General features: G+C 59.5%; 1 protein-coding gene across 1 annotated transcript in view; it reads left to right on the top strand.

Annotated features, from left to right (window-relative positions):
• The window catches only part of ELL (elongation factor for RNA polymerase II), an 80,498-nt gene extending 67,123 nt beyond the window's left edge, over window positions 1-13,375 (top strand). The window contains exons 7-12 of the mRNA XM_060144786.1: window positions 3,869-3,965; window positions 5,188-5,662; window positions 9,994-10,060; window positions 10,284-10,455; window positions 11,597-11,641; window positions 12,225-13,375. Of these exons, the coding sequence (XP_060000769.1) occupies window positions 3,869-3,965; window positions 5,188-5,662; window positions 9,994-10,060; window positions 10,284-10,455; window positions 11,597-11,641; window positions 12,225-12,341 (973 nt within the window). The 3' untranslated portion in view covers window positions 12,342-13,375. The remainder of the gene's footprint in view (window positions 1-3,868; window positions 3,966-5,187; window positions 5,663-9,993; window positions 10,061-10,283; window positions 10,456-11,596; window positions 11,642-12,224) is intronic.
• The last annotated feature ends 232 nt before the right edge of the window (window positions 13,376-13,607 follow it).

Below are 13,607 nucleotides of genomic sequence, written 5' to 3'. Positions count from 1 at the left end.
TATAGCAGGTCTTGATGCTGTGGTCTCACGGCAAGAAGGAAAAAAACAGGATCTTGGGGTGTTTCTGTTGTTACAGGCAGGGTGTGGGGACTTGTGTCACCCCAGGGGCTATAACACCTCCTTTTCCTACAGCTTGTTCTGAACTCGTACCTGACTTAAACATGCTCACGCTTCCAGGGTCTGCCTGGGCCCCCGTGGCTTTGCTCTGCACAGACGTGCACTCCCAGCATCTCGGCTGTTGACTTGGATGCTGCCCCTGTGCTTTTAGTCCCCACGTGTGTAGCTGCTTGGGCCTGGCCTGTCCCAGGAGGAGTCTGTGGACGTCGCAGTGCAGGATGAGGCCTCAACTCCACCTGGCCCTGAAATCAGTCACCCCGGCCTGCCCGTGTCCTGGCCTCACCTCCCCCAGGGCACAGCCTAGACAACCCGAGCCTCCGTCCGTCTCGCACGCATCATGCTTTCCCTGGAGTTGGTAACCTGCTTGGCCGAGTTGTTACTTTCTCTGCTCAGCGTTCTGTGTCCTTCATGTCCAACCCCAAGCTCCCCGTGGTTGTGCCGTGGCCTTTTATCACTATCAGGGGATCAGGGGTTCCACCGGGAGCTGCCCCCGTCCCTTGCGGGTCCTTCTGTTCCTGGGTCTGTGATTCTGCCCTGGGGTTGAAGGGACGCAGCTCTTGGAGCATCTCTCAGAGGAGAGGGCTTTGGGAGCTCCATCTGTCATATCTTCACGCCTGGGTGGCCGTCACACTGGATTGGCAGTTGGCGAAGTCTAGTCTTCCAGATTGGAAGGAACTCTCCCTCTGTGTTGAAGACCTGGCCCCTGGAAAGCCACGGAGATTCCCTTCCTGGCCCTGTATCCATCTGCATGGTCACAGGATGGCCTGGCGGGTGCTCTGGGACCGGCGCCCCAGCCCTTGCAGTCTGAAAACTTGCCTCGTCCTTCTTCCCGTCCTGGGCGTGGTTGTGAGAGGCCTCACTGGCCTCCCTCGCCCTTCCTCTCATTCTGCCACTGGGGGCTGTGCTGCACCGTTCACCATTGTCTTCCCTGTTGTTTCTTTTAATTTCTTCTACTTTTGGAAGATTTCTTCACCTTCTCCCTCTGTCTCTTTTTTTGCCATTGTTGCTAGTTCCCAAGGTGCAGCTCCCACTTCTCTCTAGTTCCAAAGCAGTCACCCCAAAACGAAACCCCACGTTAACAGCCACTCCCCGTTCCCCCTCTCCCAGCCTCACTAAGCTGCCTCTTGTCTTGGTGGATGTGCCTGTTCTGGATGTTCCATACAAATGGGATTACGTACTCCAGCCTTTTGTGTCTGGCTTCTTTCACTTGGATTAGGTTTTCAAGTTTCGTCCACACTGTAGCACGTGTCAGAGCCTCACTCTTTTTTATGGCCAGGTAGTATCCTATTGTGTGGGCATTTTGTTTATTCATTTGTCTGTCCATGGACACTTGGATTGTTTCTACCTCTTCATGATTATGAGTAGTGCTGCCATGAGCATTCCTGTACCAGGACATGAATATACTGACATCGATTTTCAGTTCTCTCAAATATACACTGAGGAGTGGAATTGCTGGGCCATATGGTAATCCTGTGTTTAACTTTCTGAAGAACTGCCAAACTTCTTCTCCGTGGCCACGGCATTTTACATTCCCACCAGCAGTACTTAGTTCCAGTTTTTCTACATCCTCACCAACACTTGTTATTTTCCATTTTTTTGATTCTAGCCATCCTGGCAGGTGTGAAGTGGTATCTTATCATGGTTTTGATTTGTGTTTCCCTGGATGAATAATGATGTTGAGCATCTTTTCATGTGCTTATTGGCCATTCGTATGTCTTCTTTGGAGAAATGTGTATTTAAGTTCTGTGTCTTTCTAAGGCTATTAAGGATGGTGTTTTTCTCGTGGATTTAAAGTTTTCATCCCCTTACAGAGTCTCTCTTTGTTTTCAAATGCATTTTCCTGTCTATTTTGGGGTCTGACATTTGTTGCCTGGAAGCCCGGGTGCGCAGCCTCTTCAGGACTTTCCCATAGGCAACACAGCCTCCTCAGGAGCACTGCTGAGGCGTTTCTGAATCCCCCATAGGCCCCTCTGTTTCCTCTTCTCCCGAGGCCACGTCTCTGTCCATCCTGTGTGGCCCGAGCATCCTGGAGAAGGCCTGGGCTCCTTCACTCCTGAACATGCTGTGGGCTCCCTTCCCTGCTGCCCCACAGCAGGCCGGGACCCAGAGCAGGACTCTGGGGGGACAGCCTGGCAGGGGCCCCTCTGCTGAGGTTCCTGAGGCACCCATCCTGGGCCCGTGGGGTTCTGTGGCCTGGGACTCCGTTTTCTTGGATCCTATAGGACAGTCACCACTTGTACTTCTGCATTGAATATCATTGCTCATTTCTCTCTCTCTCTTTTTTTTAATAAATGTATTTTATTTATTTTTGGCTGCGTTGGGTCTTCGTTGCTGCACGTGGGCTTTCTCTAGTTGTGGCGAGCGGGGGCTACTCTTCGTTGCGGTGCGCAGGCTTCTCACTGCGGTGGCTTCTCTTGTTGCAGAGCACGGACTCTAGGCATGTGGGCTTCAGTAGTTGTGACACGTGGGCTCAGTAGCTGTGGCGCACGGGCCTAGTTGCTCCGCGGCATGTGGGATCCTCCTGGACCAGGGCTGGAACCCGTGTCCCCTGCATTAGCAGGCAGGATTCTTAACCACGGCGCCACCAGGGAAGCCCCCTCATTGCTCTCTTTTTCCCTTTCTCTTTTATGCCTTTTTAGTGGGGGCTTGAAAGAGAGTGGATGTAAATACCTGGTTCTCTGTCTTTAACCGAAAGCTCTGGTTGCTTCCATGTGGCTGGAGCAGCAGACTTGCCCTCAGCCTCGTGGATTGCGTTGCCCCAAGTGCCTGCATGTTTCGGGCCCTTTTCCTGTGGCTCTGCTTGCATTTCAGGCCACCGTGGAGGGGACAGCAGCAGTTGTCTAGAGTGTGGCTGTTGGTCAGGGGCTGGGCTCTGCTTGTCACTGGTTAGAGCAGCGCAGACATGGCCCTGGACCTCAGCTCAGCTTCCCTGCAGGGCGTGGAGGGCCCTCGGCACCACTCCCAGCACCTGGCCAGCTGCCTGGGCTCCCATGAAGAGCACAGTCTCCGGGAGTGCAGGAGGCTAAGTGGAGAGCCCCCTCCCCCCCGCCGAGCCGGGGTGACTGTCGGGGGCCTCCATTTGTGCGTCAGGCATTGGGGTGTTTCTTCTCTCTTCCCTGGCTGCATTGTTGTGCTCGCGTCCTGCCGGACTGGTGACCACCCCTGCCATCCCTGGAGGTGCTGTGGCCTGGGCTCCCAGGACGATGGGCACTGAATCTGGAAGGCCCTCCCACCACAGACCAGGGCATCTCAGTCCTCTTCTGTGTTCTCTGTTTCTGCAGTGAGTGTTGTTTATTAGGATGACAGTTGTTTTTAAAAGTGAGGACCAGCACCCCAGTGACAGCAGCTCCCCTGGGGACACAGCATGGATCTTGAGTGTCTGGTCAGTTTTATATGGGTCCTTGGTCTCCATGGTAATGGGAGTCTAGATGAGTGGGTGGTCATCTGACCCTTCTCTGGGCGCAGAACACCCAACGGGACAGTCCTCCTGGCAGTGAGGCTGTGACCTTGGCCACAGGGCAGCTGTGGATAAACCCAGGGTGGAATGTGCTCAGGCTGCTCTCTGCCTGCCGGGCCCTGGTGTACCCATCACACTCAGCCCTGCTCTGGTTCTGCTCTGGAGTCAGGCCCTCCCCAAATCCCTGGGCGTGAATGGGACAGCGTGGTGTCAGTGCAGGGACAGGTGGGCGTGTGTGCGCCCCACAGGGCACTGCTGAGGATCCCTCCAACCCACCCTGCTTCTCCTTTGCAGGAAGTTGTGCCAGCCACAGAGCTCAGGCGGCCTCCCTGGGGACCTTGCGGCCAACAGTCCTCCGGGCGAGCATGGGAGCTCAGCCTCACCCCCTCAGGTAGGAGCGTGGTGGGGAGGGAGGGTGGGTCTCACCAGAGCCAGTGGGCCTGACCTGGCCTTGGTTCCTACGGAGCCTGTTGGGCTTTCGGCTCAGGGCTGGCAAGCTTTCTTGAATGAGTGAACAGCTGGCTGGGGGTTGGGTGTCCTGGGCCTGGGACTTGGTTATGGTTCCTTGGTTTACCTGTGGGTATGTGGCCGAGGGAGGGCAGGCTGCTGAACCACACTGAGCCTCCTGCTTTCTCTGTGTGGTGGGCGCTCCTGCCTCCTAGGGCTGTTGGAAAACCAGCCAGGGCGCAGTGGGGTCCTATGAGCAGTGGCCACGGCCATGTTAGTCAGTAGTTGGGAAGGGCATTTGGGGGGGCCTTGCTGTTGGGGGCTTGATCTTCAGCAATACCCGCCTCACCGTTGCTTGAGCTGTTTGGTGAAAGCTCTCCCCACCCACCTGCATGCTCTGACTTATGAGTCCCACGTCTCCATCCCTGCTTGGGAGAGGCCAGCCCCTCTTCTCCCTCTTCCTCCTCTGCCCTGGAGGCACCCAGCCTAGGCCCATGACCCTTAAAGCCTCCCCGTGGCTGTAGGGCCGTTGTGGAGAACAGAGGGCCTCATTTCACTTGCGTCCCCACTGCTTCCCTCTGATCCTGGGTTGCCCATCTGCCTTCTTTCTCCCTACCGCTGCTTCCCTGGTCCTGGGCCACCTGGTCTGATCCTGGCTCCATTCCTGTGGTCTGGCGTTGCCTCACAGGCCTCAGTGTTCTTGTCTGTGAAATGGGGATGAAGCCTGCACCATGTCACAGGGTTGCCATGGGGATCCAAGTAGTCAGGGGCCTGGAGGTGTTGGTCCTGTCCTGTGGGGCTGCCCTGTGTCACTCAGATTTGGCTCTGTCACTCTTCCCATCGTCCAGGGAAGATGCTGAGCACAGTGGTGTTTTAGACCAGTTCCCAGAGGTGGCCCTTCTGGTCTGCAACCAGGTCCACTAATGACCCAGCGCCCTTCCTCCGCTCTGGTGGCCTCTGGGCCCAGCTGAGAGCTGAGACCCTGGGCAGGCAGCCCCGGCTGAACTCTGGGCATCCTGGGCCTGGCTAGTGTTCGCGCGCCCCCATGTGGTCAGCGTGGGCCTTGCGTGTGGGCACTGGGTTTCCTCCGGGCCTGCGGTGCCCAGCCTCTCCCCAGTAACTCTAGGCACAGGCTCCCCTCTGAAATTGTCTCCTTTCCTTCCCAGAAACGGCCACAGCCTCCTGATTTCATCGACCCTCTGGCCAACAAGAAACCCAGGATATCGCACTTCGCCCAGAGAGGTCAGCCTGCAGTCAACGGGAAACTGAGTGTGCCCCACGGCCGTGAGGCCCTGCTTCCCACCCCGGGCCCACTGGCCGGTACAGACGCCCACCTGCCCCTGCGGCTGGCGCCACCACGGGCCCACGACCCCCTGGCCGACGTCAGCAATGACCTGGGCCACAGCGGCCGGGATTGCGAGCGTGGGGAAGTGGCCGCCCCGGCACCTACTGAGTGCCTCAGCCTGCCCCTGCTGACGGACTGTGCCCAGCCCAGCAGGCCCCACGGCGCCTCCTTGCACGGCAAGTCCAAGAAGAAATCCAAGAAGCACAAAGACAAGGAGAGGGCGGCTGAGGACAGGCACCGGCCCCGGCCGCCAGACCAGATGTCGGGCCCCCTTGGAGCCCCACCAGTCGCCCCGGGTAGGTGCCAAGAGGCAGGCCTAGGGGCAGGGGCTCTGCAGGAGGGTGTCGCCAGGAGCCTGAGCACCGGCCCCATGCCCACCACCCTCACTCCACAGAGTGCCGAGAGGGCTGCCCACGAGCCCCCACTTCGGCTCAGCCTGCACATGAGGCCTCTTTGCCTCCTGTGTCCTCGCACCGGCTCGTCTGTGACTGCCCTGGCATTGTTATGCTGAGAGCCTCTTGCAGTCCTGTGTGTGCCAGGCCAGCTCTGGGGGCCAGGGGCTTGGAGCCTGATGGAGCTGAGGCTCACGGGAGGAGACATCACACAGGGAGAGCAACAGTTCCAGGGCCCAGCTCTGGCTGCGGGGAGGTCCCAGACACAGAGAGAGAACAGGGTGGGACTGGGGCTCAGGGAAGGCAGTGGGGGGCAGGGCCTGGTGGAGAGGGAGGTGGGCAGCCCCTGGATCACCAGGGACCTGGTGTGGCCTGCTAGGCGAACATTTCAGCCTGTGGAGAAAGGGTTTGGGAGGTGGGCCCAGAAGGAGGTGGGAGACTGTCCATAGAACAACAGAAGGTAAGAGCCAGAACACGGTCTTGCAGTTGCAGCCTGTGGGGAAGCTGGCAGTGGAGAGACCCTCAGCAGGATGACGGGTGCAAGGCTGCCCAGGGCCATGTGCTGAGCAGGGAAACCTTCTCAGGCCCGGGGCACTGGGGAGGCGCATGGATGGGCTAGGATGGCGGTGGGGCTGGGGTCATGTCCCCCAGAGCCACCCCGCCTCCAGTTATAGCCCTAGGCACCTGAGCCGAGCACCCCTTGTGGCTACTGTCAACCCCAAGAATAATTCAGGAGGCTGCAAATAAGAAAATCGTGTATTTGAGGTCTTAAAAATTACAGTTCTGGAGACATAGATTCAGGTGAGCGCGAAAGAGTGTTCTGAGGAGGAGAAAGAGTCGGGCTTATAAAGACAAAAAGCCACGCGTCTGTTAAAGGTTGCCTGGTGAGGATGGTTTAGCTCTGACGCAAGTCAGAAAATATTTGTTTTAGGTTAGGGGTCCAGTAAAGTAGACAGTGTCACGAGTGTTTTTAGGGTAGGGGGTCTGATGAGTAGATAGGCTGTCACAAGTTTCTGGCAGATGACTTCATCGGGTCAGAAGGTCAGATTCCATCTAGGCTGAGACGTGCACAAGTCACACTTCCTTAATGGCCTCTTGGTTCCATTTTTAGAGCCCTCTCTTAGCAATACGGACTCCATTGTGAATTTCCTTTCATGTAATTTAACCTTATCAGCATGTCCTGGCAACAGGCGCAGCCACGGGGGGCCTCGTCACCTGCTGCAGCTTTCTGACGATTTCCTCAGGAGGGTTCCCAGCAGGGGGCATTCCTGGATGGGGTGGAGCCACTTCTCCTTAAGGCTTTTAAATTTGTCCTCACCTATCCTTCACGGGCTTGCCAGCCCCTCCCTCTGTGGCTGGAGGGCAGGTCCTGGAAGAGCAGGGTTGGTCCGGTGAAGTCGGACTTTGCAGTTCCGTCAAGTCCCCTGGTATTCCTCAACCCTGTTGCACGCTAGGCTTCCTAGCACCTGTGGGTGGGCCGCAGGGGAGAAGGCGGCCCGGTTCCCTGAGCACACGCCATCTGATCCGGCTCCTCCTCAGGGAGACAGGCTCACGGGAGGAGACATCACACAGGGTCACAGAGACATCACTCAGCAAACTGCTGAGCAGCTGGGCAGCGCATTCTGCCCCAGATGGCAGAAGCGGATGCCGTGTGCTTCTGGCAGGGCCCTGGTCAGGAGCACTGTGGGGCCGGGCACCAGATGGGGCCAGGAAGATGCTGCCCAGGCCGGCCCGCACGCAGGGCTCAGATGGCTTTGGGTCCTGCCCGGTGTGCGTCAGCTCCAGGCAGCTCCTCCCCAAGCCGAGGTAAGAAAGTGACATTTGGGGTCAGGCAACCCAGGGAGTAGAGGCCCCAAGGAAAAGGAAAAGGGTAACCGAGGCACCAGAAGCCGGGTCTGGCGCCAAGTGATCCACCTTAAGCCGTCTCTCAGGCGGCTCAAATGATAGTGGTAATAGGTGGGTGCAAAGCCCCCCCAAGCTCCCAACACACACACACACACACACACACACACCACACCACACCACACCACACCACACCACACCACACCACACCACACCACACCACACCACACCACACCACACACCCCTGATGTAACATGTTGTCCCCAAGCTCCCAACACACACACACACACACACACACACCACACACCCCTGTTGTAACATGTTGTCCCCAAGCTCCCAACACACACACACACACACACACACACAACCACACACCACACCACACACCCCTGCTGTAACATGTTGTCCCCAAGCTCCCCACACACACACACACCACACCACACCACACCACACCACACCACACCACACCACACCACACCACACCACACACCCCCCTGCTGTAACATGTGTTGTGACTCCTTCCTGGGTTGGGGGCATGTGCAGGCAGGAGCTACCCACCCACTGTTAACAATAGCGTTGTTCTCTGAATGCTCCCCCAGCCTTGCTGGAGAGCGCTCCAGGTCAGCCCCTGAGGAAGCTTCCTCGCCCTTATGTCCTGTGGGGCAGAGGGATGGGCATCTGTTTAACCCACCCTTCTGCGTGACACTGTCCCCCTAGTCTGGCCCTGCTGTCCCAGCCCTGCCCTGTGATCGCCTCTGACCCTGACAGGTGTGGCGGCCTCCACCTGTCAGGCAGGTGGCTCAGCTCAGCCTCCCTGTGGCCCCCACTCTCGAGGCCCCCCTCTGGCCATCTTCATCCCCCTATGCCACAGGCCCACTCCTGGGTCCTACGCCCACCCTCGTGCCTGCCCCCGACTCTTGCTCAGGCTGTGGATACCTCCTGTGGCCAGAGGGTGCCTTCCTGGGCAGGCTGGCGTGCTGGGTGGAGGGCTTGGGCTCAGCCAGGCCAAGCTCAGGCCCACTGACCCCTGTGTGGAATTGGGGGCACCCTCTCTCATTGGCACCCAGACCTGGGTCCTGCAGGGTGAACTCGCAGACATGTCCCTGCACCCCCTGCCCTGGGGAGGCACAGGAGAAGCTAGTGGAGGGGACACATGGGTGTGGGAACCAGCTCGGCTGGTGCAGGGGCAGCCAAGTGACAGCCGCACGCAGCCAGTGCCGGAGCAGGAGTGGGGACCACAAAGGTTTGCCACAGGCTGGACCCCAACAGTGTCTTGGGTGCCAGGTCAGTCTGACCCTAAGCCTCAAGGCGGAGCACCCCAGGAGGCCTGTCCTGTGTGGGGTGTGGGTGGTGGGAGTGTAGACTAAACCCTCATGTATGTGCCTGTTGAGCTGCATTCTGGGGAGGCCACAGCCTCTTCAAAGATGACACCAGGTCGGGGTGGGCTCCATCCATTGGTGGGAATTGCACCTCGCGCTGGAGTATAAAACCACAGGAGGGCTCAGCAAACTGCTGATCCACTGGGTGGGCTGCTTTCCTCTGAGAGAGGCACAGAAATAAGCACTCAGGATATGCTTCAAAGCGATCAAATTGCTTCTCAGTTGTGGGGAGGGGGAGGCCAGCTGGAACAGTTTCCCAGGGGAAGAGGACCGGACTGTAGCTTTGGTCGACTGCAGCCCGGGCAGGCCTCGAGCCCTGTGGACAGTCTTGTGTCACAGTCCCTGGCCTCTCAAGCCACCAGCCCAGCCCTGTTCCGGGGCTGCCCCTCTGATCCTGAAGTCCCATCTCTGGTGTGAGGAACGGGAGGATGGGGAGAGGGGGTGGCTCAGACCAGGGACCGGAGCCTGCAGAGCCTGCAACTCCATCCACGGGGAGAGGTGTGGACAGGAGCCAGGGCTGTCCCTGCTGGCCGTCTGTCTTTGTCCTGTAGGGCTGGAGCCCGGGATACCCCTGGGACTCGATTATCCAGGGGTCACCGGTTTTCAGCTTAGTGATCTTTTTACACGAGGTCAGCGGAGGCGGCAGAGGCTCTGGACGAGTTGCCCAGGCTTTGCCCTGCAATGAATCCATCCTTTGGGGTGCTTGCTGAAAACGTACCGACGATGCCATCTCTGCACGGCTGTGCTTTGGGGACACACACCATGCTGCCTCGCCACTTCTCCCACGGGCTGAGGGCACTCCTGGCTGCAGCTGGACCCCCGAGGTAGCCAGACAGCACTTGCCCAGTGCTCATGCCTCCTTTGCCGGTCCTGGCTCCCGCTACGTGGCCTCAGCAATCCTCTGCACGCAGCGTCCCTTCCAGGGCCTTCAGACAACAAGGCATCAACCTTCTGAGGATCTCACCGTGGACACACGAGCTGTGGACTCAGGAGTTATGCGTTTGCTCTTTGTAGGTTTAAATGGGACCTGCAGCAGCTCAAGTGTTCCCACATCGACCTCGGAGACTCCCGACTACTTGCTGTGAGTACTTCCCTTGCCGGCTGTGCCTCTCCCCTCCCGGCCCCTGCCCTGCACGTTAGCAGAGGCAGAGCTGACCCCAGGCCATGTGTGTGAATTCCTGGCCCAGTCTGCGCTGAGGTCAGGGCTGCTTCCTGGGTGGGGCCGGCCGCAAGGCTGTGGGCACTTCCAGGCTCTCTCCTGCCGCCCCCTGAGCCCCTCCTGCCCCTCTCTCTGGTCTCTCCAGAAAATACGCCACTATCTCCTCCTCGGAGCAGCGCCAGAGCTACAAAAACGACTTCAATGCTGAGTATAGCGAGTACCGAGACCTGCACGCCCGCATCGAGCAGATCACGCGGCGCTTCACGCAGCTCGATGCCCAGCTCCGGCAGCTCTCCCAGGGCTCCGAGGAGTACGAGGTAGAGCCCTGCCCACGCACATCCAACGGCTCTGCCCGGGGCTGGCATCCTCGGGCACGTTCTGGGCTGAGGGCCCTGCTCGCCCCTCCTTCCCACTCCCCAAGTGGTTTAGGCCTGTCCCTGGAGCTCAGCGTCCTCAGCAGTGGGGCCGGTGTGACCGACTCCGCAGGTGGGAGATGACCCACGGGGGCGGGGGCGGTGTTCCAAGCAGTGGAGACAGCGGGGAGCAGCGGGCTGGGGTGCCTGTGTCCCCAACTCTGAGAGCGCCTGGGGTCCCCTCTGCAGCCCACTACCCACGTCACACGAGAATTCTCAGTCCCCCAGCCAGGAGGGGCTGGCCAGGCCACACCCCACGGCCCATCAGAGCTGTCACAGACACAGTGGGGGGTGGGAGGGGATGGAGGGAACTTGGGGTTCCCCCGCCCCAACCCTCTTCCTCTGGCCAAGGGCACCTGGATTCCCCAAGCCATCCCACGTGGGAGCTCACTGCAGGGGGCTTGGTCACCAGCCCTGGGACGCCAGCCCTCCCCCTTGTGCCACCTTTCAGCGCTGGTTACCTGACTGCAGGGCCAGCCCTGATTAATCGTGGTGTTGGGGTCCATCACCCCTGGTGGAGGCCACTTGGGTTTCCAGAGGAGATGGCTCGTGATGGGGGCAGAGAAATGGGGCCTCTGAGGGTGTAGGACAGAAAATCCTCAGGGCATCTCTGTCTTCCCTCCTCCCTGCAGGCCCCACAGGGACACTCCCCAGGTGGTCAGGGGGCCTCTGCGCTTGGCCTTGAACGGTGCACAGGCCAGCTGGGTGCGAGGGAAGGGGGCCGTCCCATCTGCTCTTTGCCTCCTCCAGAGGCTCTGACCAGCCCGCCCCTCCTACCGCATGGCCTCATGCTTGTCCCTGAGGCTGGGTGCCTGCCCCTCGCTCCCCTGGCCCAGCTTCCTCCCCCACCTCCTGCCCTGCTCATCCCCCAGCCTGCCCCCTGCCCCTCCTCTGTGCTTCCTCACGCCATCACGCCATGCTGAGGCCATTGTCGCCCAGCATGCGGTGACCTTGCAGGTCGCAGGTTATCAGGGAGAAGGGGACATTCAGTTGGGGTGTCCTGCAGGTAATGCATTGTTCGCTTTCTCTTTTGTTTTTCCTCCAGACTACTCGTGGGCAGATTTTACAGGAATATCGAAAAATCAAGAAGGTGAGTCTGCATCCCTTTGTTGGGGTAGGTGGGGTGGGGTCAGAAGCTGTTTCAAGATGAGTGGCGCCAAGGTCTGGGAGAGGAGGGAGGGAGGAAGGGTCTCACTGGGCTGGTCTCAGGCCCTCGGAGTAGCCCCCGCCCCTGGTCACAGCTGAGGAGCTGAGCCTGTCGTATGAGCTTGGGTGCAGCCCCCACCCCCGCTCTCCCAGTGTTTGATGGGCACAGCCCCAGGTCCTTTCCGCCTCCCAACCTTGGGCTCCCTGACAGTCTCCTGCGATTGGTTCCACAACAGCAGCTCACGTTCCTGAGGGCCACATGTGCCAGGGCGGCTCCCTGCCAGCCGAGCCCCAGCCCAGCGTGGAAGCTTCATGACCTATCTTGCCTCAGCCTCTCACCCTGGCTGTGACGGTTTCCCAGGGTGGAGCCGAGGGGCGGAGCAGGGGTCCCCGTCACGGCATGGAGAGTTCAGGCCGCAAGCAGGGCGAGTGGGAACCTGGGGCAGCCAAGCGGGGCAGCTCGAGTTCGGGTTGGGCTCTCAGCCTTGGCCGTGTGGGCGAGTGTCAGCCCGGCCGCTCTCTTACAGACCAACACCAACTACAGCCAGGAGAAGCACCGCTGCGAGTACCTGCACAGCAAGCTGGCCCACATCAAGAGGCTCATCGCTGAGTACGACCAGCGGCAGCTGCAGGCCTGGCCTTAGCTCAAGGCCACAGGGCAGGAGGCCCCACCCAGCCAGCCAGGCCAGCTCACCTCACCGGGCTGACCGTTCTGGATGGTGGGGGAGCTGGGGGTGAGGGGGAGCTGAAGATGAGGAAACAAGAGATTTATTTGGAAAAATAAACGTGAGGAAGACGCATTCATCTGAGCCAGGAACGCCGGCTTTCAGGGGAGTCCCTGCAGCCCTGGCGCCCACAGGTCACACAGACCCAGGTGGGGTGTCCACCTCCCCCGGGGCCCCACACACCTCCTGAGCAGCCTCCCCACCCAGATGGGCTCCCCAAGAAGCCCACCTCCTCGCCAGCCCCCCCCCCGCCCCCCAGGGGCTTCAGCTTCCTATCAGTGAAAGACTCCAAGGCCGGCCTGCCTGCCTGCCTTTTCTAGTTTTATACAAAGACAGCCACTTTTAGCTACTGCTTATGAGACTTGAGTCTATTTTTATACAAAAGAGAAAGCATCTTTTTTCTAAACCTGTGCCTCCCCTCCTTGGACGCCCAGGGTCTAGGCGCTGCCCTGTGTCCTTTCTACAGTATTACAGATGCTCGGGAAGTTCGGCATTGTTCTGCGAGCTCCAGGGCTCCCAGGAGAGAACCCGTGGTGGGCGGGCAGGGGTGCCTCTCCCACGCTGGTCTCCCTCACACACAGCCTCTCCCTGGCTCTTAAGAGGGTGGGCAGCGCAATGCGACCCCCGCAGCTCTATTTGGAAAACTCCAGCTGGTCCAGGAGCAGCTGCTGGGAGCCACCAGGCCCGCCCTGCTATTCCAGGCCCTCAGCTGTCAGGGGTCACTGGGAGTTTCTGTGCTTGTAGCCCGCGCTCTGCGGCAGCAGTGTCGGATTTTATTTTATTGTCTTCTCAATTCTCCCCTTTGCTGCTGCTCTTCGTTTCGCACTGTTGAGACCAAGTGGTCTCCATGCTGTTGACCTCGCCCCGCCCCTCAGCCCACTTGTGGGTCCTGGGGTCGTCTTTGCAGAGCCGCCATGGGGTTTGCACTCAGGGAGGGGCTGGGGGGTCAATAGAGCCGGGGGGCGGGGGGAAGAGTGAGCTCGGAAAAGGTGCCGGATCCACCCATTTTGGGGGTGCTGGCCCGAGGACACCCCAATTGCTGCTTAGTCACTGTGCCTAGTCTAATGTCCCCCAGGGCGTCAGGGGGCGTGCGTGTTTGTGTGTGAGGGACCCCCGGGTGCGGTGGGGTCTAAAGCGAGCGTTCACATGAATTCAAAGCCGTGTTCAGCGAAGCCACAACTGGGG

Source organism: Lagenorhynchus albirostris, chromosome 3 (assembly GCF_949774975.1).
Source record: "Lagenorhynchus albirostris chromosome 3, mLagAlb1.1, whole genome shotgun sequence".
Classification (NCBI taxonomy): Eukaryota; Metazoa; Chordata; class Mammalia; order Artiodactyla; family Delphinidae; genus Lagenorhynchus; species Lagenorhynchus albirostris.
This window is presented reverse-complemented; position numbering and strand designations above follow the sequence as displayed.